Source organism: Equus caballus, chromosome 4, assembly GCF_041296265.1.
Source record: "Equus caballus isolate H_3958 breed thoroughbred chromosome 4, TB-T2T, whole genome shotgun sequence".
NCBI classification, from domain to species: Eukaryota; Metazoa; Chordata; class Mammalia; order Perissodactyla; family Equidae; genus Equus; species Equus caballus.
In genome coordinates, this window is record NC_091687.1 from 14,838,159 (window position 1) to 14,856,915 (window position 18,757).

An 18,757-nucleotide genomic window follows, 5' to 3' on the forward strand; every position below is an offset into this window, starting at 1 on the left:
TTTGGCCAGGACCTAAGACTTCCCCATTTGGGGACAGGGTAACTGCTTTGCCCAGCAGAGAGATGTCAGAGCTTCTGCTGTAAAAGAAGCAACAATGATGTAGACAGATATAAAAATGGACGTAAATGAACAACGTTTCTACCCAAATAAGGTTTACAAGTCCTTATCGGCAAAATCCAGACCCCAACTCTTTAAGATTTTGGTAACTCGTTTGGCAGCAATACCTGACGTGAATTGCCCTAAGGCCATTTAGGGTCTTTCTACAACCCGGTTAGCTGATTTTTCACAGACATCACCGCAGAAGTATGAACGTGTTTGATTACCAGATGCTGCCCAGGTTCAATATTACTTTTCTGAAATCTGAAAAACTCTGAATTCCGGGGCTGGCCACGTGGCCGAGTGGTTAAGTTCGTGCGCTCCACTGCAGGCGGCCCAGTGTTTTGTTGGTTCGAATCCTGGGCACGGACATGGCACTGCTCATCAAACCACGCTGAGGTGGCGTCCCACATGCCACAACTAGAAGGACCCACAACAAAGAGTGTACAACTATGTACCGGGGGGCTTTGGGGAGAAAAAGGAAAAAGTAAAATCTTTAAAAAAAAAACAAAAGAAAAAAAACCCTCTGAATTCCAAAGCCCGTCTAAGGGACTACGGGACTGTTGGGTCTGTATTTTAGGGAGGTGGGGAGTTCTTTGGGGCAAGGAAGGAAGCTGTGAGCTGCCTTGGGCCCTGGCATGTCTCCTGGTTTCCCTCCAGGCAGGTCAGTCGTGACTGGCACATTTGTGCATGGAAGGAACTGGTGCTCCCTGCAGGAAGGAAGCCGGTTGAGATATTGTGGGCCCCTTCCCTTGAAGCTGAGCACAAAGTTAAAAAATCTTTCCTAGATCAAAAAACTTTGAGATAAGCTTTGCTAACTGCAGCTGCGCATATTCAGCATAACCAACTGTTTAAAACTAACCAGGTCCTTCTGTCCCTCCTTAGTATATGAGTGAGCTGTCTTTCCCAGGTAGTCAAGGTCCAAACATCAAGATTCAGCCTCACAAGGCCAAACACAGGCTGAAGATGAAAACTAACCAGAAAAGTCCAAACAGTCAAGGGAAAAGAAATCTAGTCTTCGAGGCCAAACACATGCTGGGGGGAAGGCGCCAACCAGCACGGCCACATGCTCCCCGCCCCTTCCTAAAACCCCAGCACACACTCTCCCTCCCCTACCTAAAACCCTAAAAACTCCTACCTTTTTCCCTTTGACAAATTGAAATGGCAAGCAGTAGGATATATTGGAGTATATGAGGAAGCCATTTGGTATAAGCCTAATTCAGCCTGACTTTGTTTTTTCCAAAAGGGCCTTATGTGGCCGTTGAGCACGCATTGTACATCTGCTTTAAACATTTACTATGGCAGGAACAAATGCCCTTAAGATAAAGGTGCAACTCCGCCCCCCCCCCCATACATTGTCGTTTCCTTAAGGATAAGCATCTTTCCTTAGGCTAGGAACTGATTGCTGTGCTCATCTGTGACAACCCAGCTTGAGACAACAGAACTGCCACCTTGTTGTGTCCACAGAGATGGCAGACCTACCTGCTGTGTCCATCAATCGCTGTGCCGCCAGAACAGTCTCATGACTATTGTAAAATGGACATTTCAATCACATGTGAAATATCTTCTTTGGGGTGCCGACGAAAATAATCCATAACCAATCTATAAATGAAAATTTGGGTGAGTTTATTCTGAGCTTAAATCTGAGGATTATAACCTGGGGCCTTTCTTCCCGAAGGAAGAAAGGGCATCAAAGAAGTGGGGTGCACAGAGTGGTTATATACCCCCAGAGAGGATGTTTCACATAGGATTGAAATGTCCCTTTTACAATAGTCGCGAGACTGCTCTGTCGGCACAGCAATTGATGAAACAGCAGGTAGGTCTGCTGTTTCAGTGAACACAGCAGGGTGGCCAGTCTGTTGTCTCCAGTTGAGTGGTCACAGGTGAGCTGAGTGGTCAAAGGTGAGTGCAGCTGATGCGGGGTCTGTGAGCCGAGGAGTCGAAAGAAAGATTTCTTAGACTCTTAAGATCTGGCAGTAGTGCTCTTTTATTTAGAGAGTAGAATAGCATGGGGACAGGACCCACGGGCAGGCAGAGCTGGTGCGTGGGGACAGGACCCACGGGCAGTCAGAGCTCCTGCTGCTGCCCCGAGTTGAGGGTTAGGGCTAAATTTAAGGCATAGGTATGTGAGTCATCTCTTTACGAAGACAAAGGAAAGAACATGAAAAAAAGTTAAAATGGTATCAGTGCAGGTGGGGTCTGGTCGTTGGGTGATCCCATGACTTTTAGACAAGAATCAAATCGGATTAAGTAAAGGTCAGAAGCCACCACCCTAAATCAGTTACATGAGATTGCCAGACAGCAACCAACTTAAGTTCTTGCCTTCCCCATTAAGAGTTTCTAGGGACAAGGTCATCTCTCCTCTTCTTCCTGGTACAGAGAGGGAGGCACCTTTTACAGATAGAGATTTACCTTACAAATGTAAATGTGTCCCAACAAGGGCAAGTTCCATTCCCCAGAGCCTCCTTCCCTGTCCCAGTTTATCAAAAGCAATCAGCCCCAAACAATCCCGATGCCAAAGAGACATATCCTGGGGTGGCCAATTTCAGGTCCCTACAAGGTCATCCCCCCTTCCTTCACAAACGCAAATGTCTCAAAAGAGCAAGCAAAATTCCAGTCCTCGGAGCCTGCTTCTCATCTACAGTTCTAAAAGTAACCAGCCTAAAAATCCTCATCATAAACCATTTTAAAATTAAGCAGCCTAAAAATCCTCATCACAGCAATTAGTTCCTAGCCTAAGGAAAGATGCTTATCCCTAAGGAAATGCCAGTGTGGGGGGAAGTTGCACCTTTATCTCAAGGGCCTTTCATCTGGCCATAGGAAATGTCTAAGCAGATATACAATGTGTGCTCAATAGCCACAGTTAGGCCCTTTTGGAAAAAACAAAGTCAGGCCAAATTAGGTTTATACCAAATGGCTTCCTCATATACTCCAATATATCCTATTGCTTGCCATTTTTATCTGTCAGGGATATATAACCACTCTGTACCCACTTCTTTGGTGCCCTTTCTTCCTTTGGGAAGAAAGGCCTTGGGCTATGTGGTCCTCACATTTTAGCTCAGAATAAACTCATCCAAATTTTCATTTATAGATTGGTTATGGATTATTTTTGTTGATACCTTCTGGGAGGTAGATCTGAACTCCTCTCCTTGTCTGGCTGCCTTTTGATAATACTAAACTTCTTTCCTTGCCACAAGCCTGGTGTTTCAGGGTTTTTTCCTTTATTGGCCCTACCATGCCGTGGGTAAATGAACCTGTGTTTGGGCTGGTAACACCCTCAGTCGGCCAGGGCCTGGAAAGAATAGGATGAGCACCAGGCACTTTCCTCCGCTACCTCATCCTCAACCAAACTAGAGGGGGAAATGCAGGTGAGGTCGAGGAAGCTCGACACCACTTTGAGTTAGGTTTGCGCTGGTGTGATATTGATGAGGATCTTTAGGCTGGTTAATTTTAAAACTGCAGATGAGAAGCAGGCTCCGAGGAGCAGAGTTTGCTTGCCCTTTGTTGAGAAACATTTACATTTGTAAGGGAAACCTCCATCTGTAAAGATGCCTCCCTCTCTGTGCCAGGAAGAAGGTGGGATGGCCTTATCTCTGGAAACTCTTAATGGGGAAGGCAAGGACTTAAGCTGTTTACTGTCTGGCAACCTCATGTAACTGATGCCCCGCCCCCCCTCCCCAAATCCTCCTTTGTCTGTAGCTGAAGATAATACTTAAGCGGTGACTTCTGCCATTGACTCAATCCGGTTTGATTCTTATCTAAAAGTTGTGGGACCGCCCAATGGCCGGACCCTACCGGCACTGGTACCATTTTAACTTTTTTTTGTCTTGTAAAGAGATAACTCACATACCTATGCCTTAAATTTAGCCTTACTCTCCACCCATGTTGGCAGCAGAAGCTGCGGCAGCAGCAGCTCCCCATGGCAGCAGCGGCTCCTCCTGCCCATGGGCCCTGTCCCCACACAGCAGCTCTGACTGCCCATGGGTCCTGTCCCCATGCTATTCCATACTATTCTCTAAAAAAAGCACTACTGCCAGATCTTGAGAGTCCAAGAAATCTTTCTTTCGACTCCTCGGCTCACTGACCCGGCATCACTATCACTCTGTTTTCATTTGAGTCATTAATTCATGCATGCTTCATTCATAGATCAAACTTCTGTTGAGGGTCCACACAGAGGCTCCAGGAATTCCGTGTGGAGGGAGACTCATGAATTTGAGATTCTCAAATAAGTGCATGAAGGGTCGGCCCAGCGGTACAGCAGTTAAGTTCGCAGGTTCAGATCCCGGGTGCAGACATGGCACCACTTGCCAAGCCATGCTGTGGCAGGCATCCCACATAAGTAGAGGAAGATGGGCACAGATGTTAGCTCAGGGCCAATCTTCCTCAAAAAAAAAAAGTGCATTAATTGTGACAACAGTTACGACACATACGCACGGTGCTCCGAGAGAGCAGCTATCAGGAAGCTTGGTTGGGTGCCTGGGCCAGACCCACAAGGCGAGCCTCCGGCTGAACGGGGCAGAGCACAGGGAACGGCGCAGACGGACGCACCCTCCCTCTTCCTGCGATCCGGCGTTGGAAGGTTCCCACCCCTCCCGCGGGGCTTTTCCGACGCCCGACTGGGAGACGCCCGCTTGCCCCGCCCCGCCCCGCCCACACAGCTTCCGCTTCCGGCCGTCAGGGAGGGCGGGGCTTCCTCTCATCGGGGGCGGGCCGGGCGCAGAAGCTGCAGGAGCGGCGAGAGCACCGCGGGGGCGGCCATGGCTGTAAACCTGAGCCGGAACGGGCCAGCTCTGCAAGAGGCCTACGTGCGGGTGGTCACTGAGAAGTCCCCAACCGACTGGTGGGCGTCGAGGCGGGCTGGGCCGGGCGCGGGCCGGGGGCGGGGGAACCAGGAGGCGCGGAGCCGCGCGGCCGCAGGTGAACCGGGGCTCACCTGCCTGCCCCACACCTGTGCCGCCTCCGAGAGGTGCTGTCTGCATCCTCGTCACCCCGTGCCCCGCCGTGCGTGGGAACGTTAAACTGGGCTTGGGGGCCCAGTGAGTCGCCAGCCCTTCCCCCCGCCCTGGCCTCGGGTCTCCACTCCGCGGGCCTCCATGTTGGGTTCTGTATCTGGCTCTGCTTGGTGGCTTCCCAGCTTCTCCTTTCTTGCCCCGGACTTCCCTGCACGGAGGGGCCCTCCACAGCCCTCCGTGAGAAAGCGGAAGCCACGCCTGCCTTCTTCCAAACGCTGTGTTCAGGGGTGGGCCTCGGAGTGCGGTCTGGAAGCCTGGCTGGGAATGGGAGCCTTGCCCCGGAGGCTTCAGACAAGGAGGTCGGGGGTTTGATCCCTGGTTTTCTGTGAATGTGGGTTTCAGAAACCTCCGTTCTTCAAAGAATACTCTTTCCTGTGCCTGAGCCATGGGGAGATGAAGGAAACAAGGATGCTGGCTACCTATGTTTAAGAAGGTCCCATCTTCCCTCCGCCTCCCTGTGATAGCCTGCGATAGGCTGTCAGTGTTTAGGTCTTCTCATGCAGTGGATGGGGCTTTATAGTACTGGAAGCCTGGATCTGAAGTCTCTGAGATAGCCCTGGGCATCCCACACACAGGGTCAGCTCTTTGTTGGGCAAGCAGTGGTAGCTGTGTGAGGCAATTCTCTGTAACTTTCCCATTTGCTTAAATTGCTTTCACTTACCAATTTTGGGCACTTCCGGTTCTAAGAAATATGCTGAGTATGATGGACTAAGGTGATCGGCTTTGGGGAGCCTTTTCCCATTGCCTGGAACAGGGCCCGCTGGCACGGCTGTGCTAATGTGACTAGTTCATCTCCACTTGTCAAGTGCTCCTGCTTTCTCATCTGCTTTCCCTGGTGCCCAGCACAGAGTGGCTTTCATATAGTGTACTATTGTGACACTGAGGACTCAGTAGCCTTCCCTTTCCTTCAGCCCTGGCCTTTTGGGGAAGAGCTTCTGAACACGAGCTGCCTAGGTCTGCTGAATCTGCAGACTCCTTTTGTGCCTGGGGCGCAGTCGATGTGGGCGCCCCGCATGGCTCTTGTCCACAATTTTTCAGAGGAGCCAAGCAGGACGTCCTCTGTTTGGAACACATCTATTCTAATTAGGGAAGGATGTCTGGTAACAAATAGGAATTCTCTGCCTTCTCTTCTTTATAATTCCTCAGAAGTTCACCCATCCAGCAGGCACTGTTACTTCTCTGAGGAGAGTTCTAGATGTCAGCCACCTACCCGGCCCCACTTCTATTCTCAGGGGACTCTTAGGCCTCTGCTGTTACTCCAACCCTGTTAAAAGTACCTCCACACTGAGAGCCCCATTTTCACATCCATGTGAGGCCACCTGACGTTAGAGCCTGGAAGCATCTTTGCCCCTCCGCAGTCCTGCCCACTTAGGGGTGTGCTCCTTTATGTGTGCTTAATCATCTGGTGTAGCCCTTTCTGGGCCTCTTAATGGGTGTTCCCTCCAGGTATGTCTTCATCCTCAGTCTTAGGTACTGTCACTGGTTTGGGGGGTGATATCCCACAGTGCAGCCGGCAGTTCAGGCTTCCCTCTGCAGGCCTCCCGTGTTTCCAGCCTGTTCTTGGGCTTCTTACCGGAGCTGTGTGCTACCACCTGGGACGCCATCTCCTCTTTGTCCCTCATGAGGGTGCCGAGCCTCCTCTTTCCTCTCACCTAGTCAGAGCGCACCCATCTCACCAGTCTCCTCACTCTCTCCCAGGCTGCATGACTCCAGGTTATACCACTCAGCAGCATGATCCCCTGGCCTCTGCCCTCATTGTCACAGCCATTAAGTATCTCACCAGATACTGTGTGGCAGGTCCCCACTCACTAGCTGAAAAAATATCTGGACCATGTCACTTCCTTGCTTAAACTCTACAGTGGCTTCCTGTTGCACATTAAATATAGCCTAGACTCCTCGCCGTGGCTGACAGGCCCTGCATGGCTGGGCTCTTGGCCTCCCTTCCTGCTGGCCCCTCCTGTTTACCACATTGTGGCCACACCTGTTTACACCACTCTAGCCACCTTTCTCTTCCTCAAACTTGCCAGCTGGTTCCTCAGAGCCCTTGCTGCTGCTTCTCCCTGGAGTGCCCTTCCATGTCATCCTTGGGGCTCCCCAGACTTCACTTCTCATCTCTAAGGTTACCTTCTTGGAGAGGCCTTCCTTGATTTCTAGCTTCCTGGCTGTAGTCACATCTTCCTATGTCCCTGTCTGACTTCCTCTGGACACGTGCCAGACTCCTTATTGGTTTTCTTGACCTTTCTCTCTTCACAGGAAGGGATGAGGTAGGCCCTCTGTCTTTCCTTGGGGCAGTAGATACTCAGATGAAGGATGGACTGAGGAGATACAGAAAAGGTGGTATTGGATATCAGAGCCAGAAGAGGTGATTTCCAGCTGGGTGGATCGTGCAAGGTCTCACATGTAGAGTGGGTGGCATTGGGCCAGGTCTGAAGCCAGGTGGAGTGGGGAACAGCCACAGTGTCAGCTTTCCATCTTGGCTCTTTCTCTTGGTTCCCCAAGTTGTTCTTCCCCTAGGTCGTGGCAGGTTTGTCCCCCTCGTGTACCCACTGCACTATCTGACAGTATGTTACTGTTGATTTGTGTATTTCTCTTTGTCTCCCGGTAGAAAGTGAGTTCCATGGGCGGAGCCTCTTAGGGATTCTTCCTTGCTTTATTCCCATGACTAGCAAGCAGCAGGTTCTCAGTACATGGTTTTGGAAGGAAGGATTGAATTGTAAGGTGCTCCATACTCCTTGTGATGTGCACAGGCTGGCATGCCATTTTTTTTTTTTTTCCATGTTGATTTGAAAGAAGCATAGAACTCGACTGAATGTGGGAATGAGCCTCTGAACTGGGATCATTCAAGAAGGTGGCTCAGCCTGGAGCCCAGAGTGGAGGGGTAGGTGGCAGGCACGCAGCATGGCTCTTAGCAGCTGCTAGATCCCTTCTTGGAAGAGCTGGGCCGAGCGGCCACCTTTGTCCCCTGCTGCTTGTCCGGTGTCTCCATCTTCTGCAGCCAGGGTTTTATAGCCTTTGAGAGAAATGGGACTCTTTCCTGCAGGAGAAGGGCTGGCCAGGACTCCGGCCTCCAGAGTCTGGACATCCACCACTTCCCATGTCGTCTTTTCCTGTTTCTCTGAGTGTTCCTTTTGGTGTCTTTCCTTCTGTATTCCCTTTCCTCTCCTGGGAAGCAGTGGGTCTTTCGTCGCAGCCTATGCTCCTACCAGCTAGATCTGCTGGGCTGGGTCTTCTTTCTTCCTATTTTCTCAGGCATAGGCAGCTCTGCCCAGTGGCGTTAGCAAGGCCCTGGGGAAGCCGAGTGCTCGCTGATTTGGTTCCTGTCAGACTGTCGCCCCAGGAGCTCCTGTCTGGCAGGCCTCAGCAGCCTGTGCTTGGCAGCATGGGGAGATGGCGCACTAGATCGGGTTTTGCCTTTGACTTGAGGTGGTGCTGATGGCTGTGCTCTGTGCGGACTGCAGGGAAGCCACCTCTTCCAGAAAGTTCTCCTTGAGTAACCTTTGTTCTGATCAAGGGACCTTCCATGGCCCAGATTTAATAAAATTTACCATATTTCCTCAACACTTCTCGGGCACAAGTATATAAATCCGAGTCTTTTTTAGAGTTCCTATGAATAGTCTTAGAGGAGAAGAAAGGTGTGGCCCACGGTCACCTGTGGAAGGTTAATGCTCTGCTAGATGTAGCACTTGCCCTGTGAGGGGCTGACTTCATGTGGAGTTGTGGCCCCTGTGGTTTCTGATGCCGTATGCAACCTGTAAAAGTCTGTGTTTGCCGGAAGAGTCCCGAGCCCAGAGAGAACTGCTCCACCAACCCTTGCGGCTTTCTGGAAGGCGGAGCAGACATGCATAAGGGTATCAGGCAGCCTTCCAAGGTGCCTGATGTGTGTATTCCTCCTTCCTGCTTCTCCTTGGGGTGCTTTGGATGCAGTATCTTTGTCTTTTCACATCCACGTACCTGGTAGCCAGGGGAGTATTTCACACACAAATGTATAGAAAGTTGCCATAAAACTTTTCTGCTTCGTGTTCCTTGAAGTAGATGTGGGCTCACTGTCTCCATAGGTTTCTCCCTCACAACAAGCTCCTGTGGTGAGTCAGGCTGGCCTCATCCCAGCTTCAAAGCTGAGAAGGTGCAGCTCTGGGAGGCCCAGTGGCCTACTGAGACCCCGCCTAGTAGGTCAAGTAGGGCCCGTGTCAGCCCACAGTGTTACTGAGCTGAGCTCTTTGGGGTGTGGCAAGAAGCCTTGGTGGGTAGCGCGAGGGCAGACAGCACCCAACGCACTGGCTACAGAGCCTGTTTGTCTTGTTTCAGGGCTCTCTTTACTTATGAAGGCAACAGCAATGACATCCGTGTGGCTGGCACTGGGGGTGAGTATGACCACATGAGGAAGCAGATGGGCTCTTGGAGGCATCAGGAGGCAGGAGACGGGGAGGGAGGGTGAGGTGTGTGACGGGGAGAGAGTTGTGACAGTCAGTGCTCCATCTTGACTGGCATTTCAGCCTTCACAGCAGGAAGAAGGGGGCTCAGGGCTCACAAATGTCCCTTGCATGTGGCGTGATTGCACTGACATCTCCCTCAGCTAAAGATGGACCCACCTCATGTCAGTGTCAATGTTGGGGAATTCCTGGTCCCCTTATCAGGATGTGGACAAGGCACAGTGGCTACAGCCAGCCAGGCGGAACAGGGGGCTCCGCCGAGCAATATGGGGTCCCCACCACTCACACTTCTGGCCTGCTCTGGGTTTCACATGTTTCTAAGTGAAAATAACTCCTTGGCTTTCTGCACCTGGTGGTGCAGGGCAGCACTGCTCTCTCTGCGTGTTGTAGTTGAGGAGAGCTGAGCTGAGAAACAGGCTGGCCCCCTCCAGCTCTCAGGCAGCCCATGGCCTGGCCCATGCTGCATTCCTAGCCCTGGCTGCAGCTTGGGGGCTGGCAGTCCCACAGAACTGGGTACTGGTGGAGCAGGAGAAGGTACATACTCATCCTTCTGTCTGTCTTCTTCCTTGTGGGCTCAGTGTACGCAGGGGCTCACCCTCACCAAGGAGAGGTAGCATCAGTGCACGTGGTCAGCCGGGACAGGGTTGACCTGGAAAAGTGCTACTTGGATACAGGGTGACAGGAGGTCTCTGCAGGAAAGACAGGCTCTTGGCTGGCGCTGGGCAGAGGCTGTCAGAGTGCTGGGCCAGAGACGGTGGGCTATAACCTGCAGTCCCCCAGCTGATACTCCTGACTCCTCCCTGTGCTCAAGGCCAGCTCACCTGACACAAGTGACACAGCTCTTATTCGCCAGCATGTTCTCTGCTTGCCACACGAGTGGTTCTGGTGACTTGTTGATAGAAAGCCCTTCCCTCTTTCAAGCACCTCTCCCTGATGGTCCTGTTTCTAGAGACTGCCACTGATCGTGTTCTCATGAGAGTTGCAGAGTTCAGCAGCCACGTTCCTACTGCCATCCCCAGTGGTACTCATGGGGCTCTGCCCTGGGTGCCCAGAGCAGGGGCGCAGGACTGCCCAGGTTCTTGGAGCCCAATAGCCAGAATCCCTGAGCCATGCCTCCTTGTAACATGAGAAGCTTTGGAGACCTGATAAGAACTGCAAACTCTAGTACATGCTGGGGCCCACAGCCTCAGTGTCAGGGGCGAATGGCCTAGGGTGGCCCACTCCTGTGCCCCTATCACTCCTGCATCCTCACTCGGAGAGTCTAAGATCTGAGCCCGTGCACTGCTGTGGGACATTCCCATTTGCTTGGGACGCTCTGGGTGGCCCTGGAGTCTGAGCAGACACGTGGGTGAGGGCGAGGTGAGTCACAGGAGGCCCTTTGTAGGGTCCAGGCAGTGGTAAAATAGTCACAGAGACCCTCCATTTGGAAGTCTGGTGCCTGATATGTAGTAGAAATGAGATTTTTATTTCTAGAATTACCTGTGGGTTTACAGGAGTGGTTTTTAGACTAGTGTGGGTAAAACAAAAATCAGCTGAGGTGCTTGCCACAAGTGCAGATCCTGGATCCTACCAGCTCTCATCAATCAGCTTAGTTGGGGTGGGCCCAGGAATGGGCTTCTGACGCAGGTGGGGCTGAGAACGTGGTGCAGAGGCAGCTTGGGTTTCCTTTCCTGGTGCACTGGGTGCCGGGGTAGACAGGTATGCCTGGGCCACCTCTCACCCTCTTTGTGACTGCTGCAGAGGGGGGCCTGGAGGAGATGGTGGAGGAGCTCAACAGTGGGAAGGTGATGTACGCCTTCTGCAGGGTGAAGGACCCCAACTCCGGCCTGCCCAAGTTTGTCCTCATCAACTGGGTATGTGAAACTTGAGAGCTCCGAGTTCTCGTCTAGGCGTGACTCAGGAAAGATCCCTTTTCTTCTTTCCCCCTTACCCTTTCATGATTCGAGCAGAGGAGGACTTGATTATAGGATAGCTTGGTGAATCAACAGAATAGTGGATTAATTCATTGTGGCCCAAAGAATACCTGGGGCCTTGGCTAGCATAGAATTCACCCTCCAAGCCCAGAATTACTCCTGCAAAGTGGGATACAAACCAGCACACTTGTCTTTGTCCCCCTTAGGATAGTCGTTCTGAGGGAGCAGAGGGCCTGGAGAAGAGCTGGGAAGGCAGGACATGGGCTCTAATGGAACAGAGCCCCCTGGGTTGGGACTAGGGAATTCAGAGGTGACCACCCACAGTGGAAGCTGGTAGCTGTCCTGCTCCAAGAACCTCTCTGACTTAAGAGGTGTGGGTCTCACCTTGTCCTTTGCTTTGGGGATGCAGCTTTCTCATTCCTGGGACCCAGGGAAGCTGCTGAGTCCTGGGGAGGGCACTGGCTTAGCGAGGAGGCCTGGGTCATATCCGGGAATTGGAGGGTCATGGTGGGTGTGTTGTGTTGCAGACGGGCGAGGGCGTGAATGATGTGCGGAAGGGAGCATGCGCCAACCATGTCAGCACCATGGCCAGCTTCTTGAAGGTGAGAGCTGCTCCCAAACGGCCTCACAGGGTTCGCCAGGCACCAGGCTTCCTTGGTGTGAGTGGGAATTTCAGCCAGAGTAGGAAGTGTGCCCCACGTCCCCATACTCCATTTGGACTTCAGGGCATGACCAGAGACTGCTCAACTCTTGCTCGGCAGGTGCGCAGGAGGCCAGGATGTGGCCAGAGCCACCTGCAGGCTGGCCTCAGTGGGGAAGAACAATGGACTACAAGGAGGACCGTGCTAGAGCTGGTCCTGGGGCAAGGCGAGGCCTTGGGGTCTGTTTGTTTTATGAGTACTGTAAACATTTGGCAGTGTTGTCAGGATTTGGAGACAAGGGAAAGCTGTTTATGCCCAATACCTCAACATGCATACTCCCTTTGATACATCCCTTTCCAGTCCATTTCTGCTTGGATTTATGTCAGTCATCATATAACGAAACCTGGTTTAGTTTCAAAAGCGTTTGCTGTTCGCTTGTCAGGTAACTTTTTGCATTTCTTTGGTTACCGACAAGGAGACTCGGGACTTTGATTTCTGGTTCTGCCAATGCTTCCTTACATACGCCTCAGTTTCTCCATCAAGGAGCTGAAAGAGGAACCCGAGTTTATTGGATATTTAGCAACAGCGAGGTCGTGTGTCTGCCTTCTCAGGAAGAAGTCGGTGGCTCACTTTTTGTAGAAAATGTGCTTGTTTCCAGATGCCTCTTAAGGTTAGTTTTCATTGATTAGAAAGAGGCCCTTTAATGCCTGAGCTGCCTACTGAAGTGCAACCACAGAACAAGCCACGGGGCCATGGAGCACAAGGGCCTCACACACGAGCTGGGGAAAGTACAAGGGGTTTGCCTCAAGGTAGTTTGTCTGAGGCCTTAGGGAGAGTGTGCCTCGTTTCCCAGCGGGGTCTCCTGACCCTGAGCCCCATGCAGCCAATGTCTGTGCTATGCAGACTGCAGTGTGTGGCCTGTCCTCTCCTGGAGTTGCAGTGCCTCTCATTAAGTGCTGCTCCTGCTGCAGGGGGCCCACGTGACCATCAACGCAAGGGCCGAGGAGGATGTGGAGCCCGAGTGCATCATGCAGAAGGTGGCCAGGGCCTCAGGTGCCAACTACACCTTCCACAAGGAGAGCAGCCGCTTCCAGGACACGGGCCCCCAGGCCCCAGTGGTGAGTGCTGCCTGGGCCAAGGGCGGTGGGGGAGGAGAGTGCAGTTCCCAGTGTCCAGACGGGCTGGACCTGCCCTCGGTGCTTATCCCTTGCGGGTCTGGGCTCCTACCTGCCTAGCTTCCAGTCCCCGAGCCGGATCAAGGTGCAGATGGTGACTGCATGCCTGCCGGGAGCAGGAGCTGCCTCCTGGTGAGGCAAGTGGTAGTGGGCATGAGGAGCGGCCCTTGACTCTGCCTGGTGGTTTGACTGGCTCTTCTGGAGCCTCTTATGCCAGCTTTGTGTGGTCAGAGGCTCTCTGCAGGGACAGTTTAGCCACCCTCAAGGCCGTGCCACCAGTGTGTCCTCCATAGCCCTGGACGGTGGCTGCTATGGAGGAACTTCAAGTGGCAGACAAGGCAGGCCCCTTCAAGTTGTGGCCAGACACCTATGGGCCTGGGGCCCTGGTGCTGGGTGGGGAGCCAGGTCCCCTGATGCATAGCTGGGGTCTGTGGAGATTCCGTGGGCACTGCCGTGGCAGTCAGCTATCTGAGGCTGATAGACCGGCCTCCTGGGAATGGCCCCTGGTTTCCATCCCCAAGGGCCTGGAGCAGCCGCAGAGCCTCCAGTGTTGTCTGGGTTGAGCTTCTGCTTGGCGGTTTCCAGAACCTTCCAGGCCATCTTGGTATCAGTCTCCTTGGGGCTCACTGGGCCACCACTACTGCCTCTGCCAGCTGCCAGCCTAATGGTTCTTGCCTGTAGTCTGTGCTCCGGCCAATGGCCTTGTAGTGAATCTTCTGTCCTTCACAGGGCTCTGTGTACCAGAAGACCAACGCTGTATCTGAGATCAAAAGAGTTGGCAAAGACAGCTTCTGGGCCAAAGCAGAGGTGAGTGCTGCCTGGGCACCATGACAGTAGCTGACACTTGTAGAGCGTCTCCTATGTGCCAGGCAGGTAGTGAGTATTTTACTCGCTGTGTCTCAGTTTTTTTTACAATAAGCTTGTAGAGCAAATGTTTTTGTTAGTAACTGTTTACAGATGGTCAAACTGAGACTTAGAGGGGTTAAGTAACAAGACGAGTGAGTGTCACTCGAGCCCACACTTGACCATGTCACTGTGCAGGCTGCCTGGGCAGAATGGGGCAAGGGCAGTGCAGGGGCTGAGCGGGGCAGGCGGGTGCGGCTCTCCCTGCAGAAGGAAGAGGAAAACCGCAGGCAGGAGGAGAAACGGCGGCTGGAGCAGGAGCGGCAGCAGCTGGAGCAGGAGCGGCGGGAGCGGGAGCTGCGTGAGGCCGCACGCCGCGAGCAGCTCTATCTGGAGCAGGATGGCGAAGCCGGCCCCCAGAGGTAAGGCCCCAGAGGAGAGGTGGGTGGCTGCCACCTGGGGCCTGCCTTGGGGCCTTCTCTGCTTCTCCCTGGGAGCATCCCCTGGAGGCAGGCGAGGAGTGGGCTGGGGCTGGGCTGCAGCTCTTCCCTCTGCCCTCCCAGCAGGAAGTATGAGCAGCAGGAAGTGGTTTCGAGGAACAGAGAAGAGCAGGTGAGACTTGGACGTGCCCACCCAAAGGGGCCAGTCACAGTAACTCGTGGGAGTCCCCCATCTGCTGGGGCTCGTCATGGACAGGCCTGGAGGCTGCCTGCTGTGCGCCACGGCAGCCATCGGGGTTTCTTCTGACACACGGGCCCAGCGCAGCAGGCCTAAGGGAGGGGGTTACTGCAAGGGTCCTGCAGCCAGCTGGGGCAGATTGGAACCTGGCACACATGTTGGTACATCAGACATGGCAGTGGAGGGGAGAGCGAAGGGCAGAAGCTCAGCCTGGCGAGGACCTCAGCCTGGTCCTAGAAGAGGCCTGTGAGCCCCTCAGCTCCAGGGTTTTGCATCCTGGCTGCCCCCCACAGCTGCCGGGAGCCAGGCAGGCTGATAGGCTCCTGGGTCCTCACGCACTGCTGGTCCACGTGTGCTCCCCCAGGAGCCTGTCTGTCAACAGCCAGCACACCCACGGGAGATTTTCAAGCAGAAGGAGAGGGCCATGTCTACCACATCTATCCCCAGCCCCCAGCCAGGTGAGACTTCCCTCTGGGCCTAGCCATGAGGCAGGGCAGACAGGTGGGGAGCCTGGGGTCCCAGTGTAGGACCCTCTGAGGTAGTGACAGATGTGTCAGAAGTTGACAGGCAAATGCATAAGGAGAGCCTGTGCTCATGAGGGCAGCTTCTGGGAGGGGGAGCCTGGGACCCAGGTGTCCCTTTCTACCCTTGGCCTTGTCCTACAGAGACCTGGTGGGAGAGGAGGGGCCATGTGTGGCTCCAGAGTGGAGGCCTGTCCAGCCCCAGCCCTGTAAACCCTGGAACAGTTCACATGTTGGGCTGTTAGCTAGATCCCAGCGGCCTGCATCAGTCACCTTTCTGGCCCCCAGAGGACACAGGACTGCACTTGCTGCTGGCCAGCTCTCCCATACTGCACGTGGCCCCTGAGGGGCTGCTTAGAGCATACTGGTGTGTGAGTGTGATGTGTACACACCAGGCTGTGGTTCTGTAGCTGCCATGTGTCCCTATGTGCCCTTGTGTGACGGCCACTATCTCAGGACGGGTCCACCCTCTGGGCAGTGCAGGACACAGAAAAGGTGGAGACTGCACATTCTTCCCCCTTTCCAGCTGCATGATGTCCTGTGTGTTTACCGTTGGTTTGCAGGCAAGCTGAGGAGCCCCTTCCTGCAGAAGCAGCTCACCCAGCCAGAGCCCACCCTGGTCAGGGAGCCAACTCAGGCCACGTCAAGGCCCAGGGCAGGCAAGCCATGGCCATCCCGAGGTGGCTGTGGGAGGGAGCCGGGGGATGTCCTCTCCCCTCCCTGGGGTCCAAGCAGGCTGTGTCCTCCCATGCAGATCTCCGTGAGGAGCCGGCACCCAGCGCCCCTCCTGGTCCAGTGCAGGCAGAAGAGGAGGCCGTGTATGAGGAGCCCCCAGAGCAGGAGACCCTCTATGAGGAGCCCCCAATGGTGGGTTCCCTGCAGCAGGGCAAGGCTGTGCATGGGCCACGTGCCGTACTGATGGTGGGATACCTGGCTATTCCATGGCTCACTGCGCATGGATGATCTTAGCAGTTTTGGAGCAGCCCCACCGTCCACATGCCCTGCCTCTTTCCCCAGGCCTCTGAGTTCTGACCTTGGGCAGGGCCAAGTCTGTGCTAACCAGGAGCCCTAACTTCTCTTCTTCTTTCCTGTCCATGGGCAGGTGCAGCAAGATCCTGGCTCTGAGCATGTAGACCCCTACCCGGGTCTGAGTGGGAAAGGGCTTTGTGCCCGGGCCCTTTACGACTACCAGGCAGGTAACGTGCTGTGGCCCAGCCACCTCAGACCACAGGGCCCGGGATCAGGAAATAGGGTTCTGGGGCTCCCTCGGGGGGACAGCCTCAGGTGGTGGTAGAAGACAGGAGGGTGAGAGGGGAGAGTGGGGTGGACACTTCCAGTTGCCAGCTGTGTTCTAGAGCCTGAAGGTATAACTAGAGAGATGAGCCAGGCCTAGACTCTGGTGCCCCAGGTGACCCTGGGTGGAGGCCTTGGGGAGCAGGCTGATGTATGGAAGTACTGTACTCCAGCCTTTTGCTGGAACAGTAGGCCCAGAGCAAGACCCTATAGGAAGGTGTATTTTGGGGACAGCATTGGGACAGGCTGGGGTTGGCACCCAGGGCCCCAGGGCCCCCAGTGTAGCATCTGGGCTCACCCTCTTTGCAGCCGACGAGACTGAGATCTCCTTTGACCCTGAGAACCTCATCACGGGCATCGAGGTGATCGACGAAGGCTGGTGGCGTGGCTATGGGCCCGATGGCCACTTTGGCATGTTTCCCGCCAACTATGTAGAGCTCATTGAGTGAGGACCCTCCACTGCTGGCCAAGGCTGAGGCCCATCCTTCCCTTCCCCACCCTGACGTGGTTTCCTTCTTGCTGGAGGAGGTGGCATGAGAGTTGGGTGCGGCACCCTTCCAGGAATGAGACCCCGCCGCCTCCCATGAGGACAAGCCCTCGGGCTCCCTCTGTCTTGAGTGGCTCAGCCTGTCACCCCAAATGCAGCAATAACCTGGTAATTCTAAAACATGCTTCCAGCAGCCTCCCAGGCCCTCCCAACCAGCCTGGCCTTGACCCCAACAGAGGACATTGAGCAGAGCCCTGCCCACGGCCAGCCCCTTGGTGACCTCTGCCTAAGGAGAATAGCACTGCCAAGCTGTAGGGTCTGAGCAGGGGCATCTAAAGGCCTCCTCTGTACTTCCTGTTTCTCCTTTTCCTCTTGGCTCTAAGGGGTGGTGGCTACAGCGTTTGGTAACCCTTGGGAACAGTGAACTTAGAGTTTATGACCAAAGTCAGAGTGGGTCCTCACAGTGTGAGGAGCGTAGTTCATCTTTTTGGATCCTCTCTTTACTCCCCCTTCCCTGCCCCTCTGCCTGGGCTGGGGGCACTGGGGACAGAAATGACCAATCCCCCATCTGAGTGTGTTAAGGAAGATGTGAAAACATCAACGGACACAACGTGACCTTCCGTGTGGCTCACTCCTGTCTGCTGGCCTATGTGCGCCTCTCAGCTGATTCCAGTTCAGGAAAAGTAACCAGAGTGGCCTGCGCCTGCTGTCTTCCCTCTACCTCTGTGCCAGCCTGCCCATTTCTGCCTTTGAAGTAAGAATTGCCCCACATAGGCCCCAGCTCTGATCACCCTGTCATAGCCTGAATGCCCCTCTGTGGAAACAAACCCTTGCGTGGGTGTCTGTGGTGTGCATGTGTGTGCACCACTGGCCGACCCTTAGCCACCTGGAAGAGGCATAAATGTTAAGTTGTGACTGAAGTCAGCCTCCTGCGTTTCACTTCTCTGGGAGGGGCCAAAGGCCACCCTGCTCCCTGCTACGTAGAGCCTCCGCCCATGCGGGACAGAGCGTGTGTGCCCGTGGGTGTGGAGTGAGTGAGGTGCCTGGAACATTACAGTTCCTCCTGTGCCTTGGGAAGCGCTAGGTGGAAGCGGCTTGGGGTGAAGGCTGTGCTGTGGAGGTCACTGGACCCAGGTGGTGGCCAAGCCCTGTGCCTCCTTCCCACCTGGTGACAGGTGGCCTGTCCTGTTTGCCCCTTAGGCAGAGCTGCAGGCAGGCCTCACTGTGTCCTGATTTCTCTCTCATGAAGATGACAGGCCTCAGCTATGGAGGCCCCATGAGTCAGGTTGCCAACTTTGAGGCCACCTGTTGGCTGATCTGTGCCCAGACAAGGGGACACTCAGGAGGCAGGGCTCAGGGTACCACCTTCTCTGCCTGCCCTAGGGCTGCAGGGACAGCAGGGGACAACCCATTTGAAGGAAGCTGGCCACGAAGCGGTGTCCTAGCTGCAGTCCTCATTCACCACGGGGAGGGCTTGGTCACTTGAACACCCCCTAGGTAACCCTAGGCACCCTGATTCTAGAGCAAGGTTACCAAGTGGCTCCTCAGCTTTGAGTGTCACCATAGGGGCTTGTTAGGAGCTACCTGATAGCCACGGATGGGGACGAGGCTCCTTCCCCTGGTTCCTGGGGTCCCCACACCTAATAGGGTGCGCTGGGCCGGCAGCAG

General features: G+C 54.4%; 1 protein-coding gene across 2 annotated transcripts; it reads left to right on the forward strand.

Annotated features, from left to right (window-relative positions):
* The first annotated feature begins 4,571 nt into the window (after positions 1–4,571).
* DBNL (drebrin like) lies at positions 4,572–18,009 on the forward strand. Of its 2 annotated transcripts, none has more exons than XM_005609114.3 (13): positions 4,572–4,936; positions 9,414–9,469; positions 11,279–11,391; positions 11,979–12,053; positions 13,064–13,210; positions 13,997–14,074; positions 14,381–14,532; positions 14,674–14,722; positions 15,153–15,246; positions 15,873–15,968; positions 16,064–16,176; positions 16,412–16,505; positions 16,912–18,009. In XM_005609114.3, the coding sequence occupies exons 1-13, from the start codon at positions 4,854–4,856 to the stop codon at positions 17,049–17,051; spliced, it is 1,290 nt and encodes a 429-aa protein (XP_005609171.2). In that variant the 5' UTR covers positions 4,572–4,853; the 3' UTR covers positions 17,052–18,009. The 2 variants fall into 2 exon arrangements, with proteins under 2 accessions (XP_005609171.2, XP_003364804.2); XM_003364756.5 differs by having other exon boundaries at positions 4,586–4,936; positions 14,677–14,722.
* Positions 18,010–18,757: the final 748 nt, after the last annotated feature.

Bases quoted from the DNA above. Each gene is read 5' to 3' on its own strand.
- DBNL (XM_005609114.3), top strand. From the start codon at position 4,854: ATGGCTGTAAACCTGAGCCGGAACGGGCCAGCTCTGCAAGAGGCCTAC. The intron at 13,211-13,996 runs GTGAGTGCTGCC...TGTCCTTCACAG, and splicing joins CGGGCCCCCAGGCCCCAGTG to GGCTCTGTGTACCAGAAGAC. The intron at 15,247-15,872 runs GTGAGACTTCCC...GTTGGTTTGCAG, and splicing joins TATCCCCAGCCCCCAGCCAG to GCAAGCTGAGGAGCCCCTTC.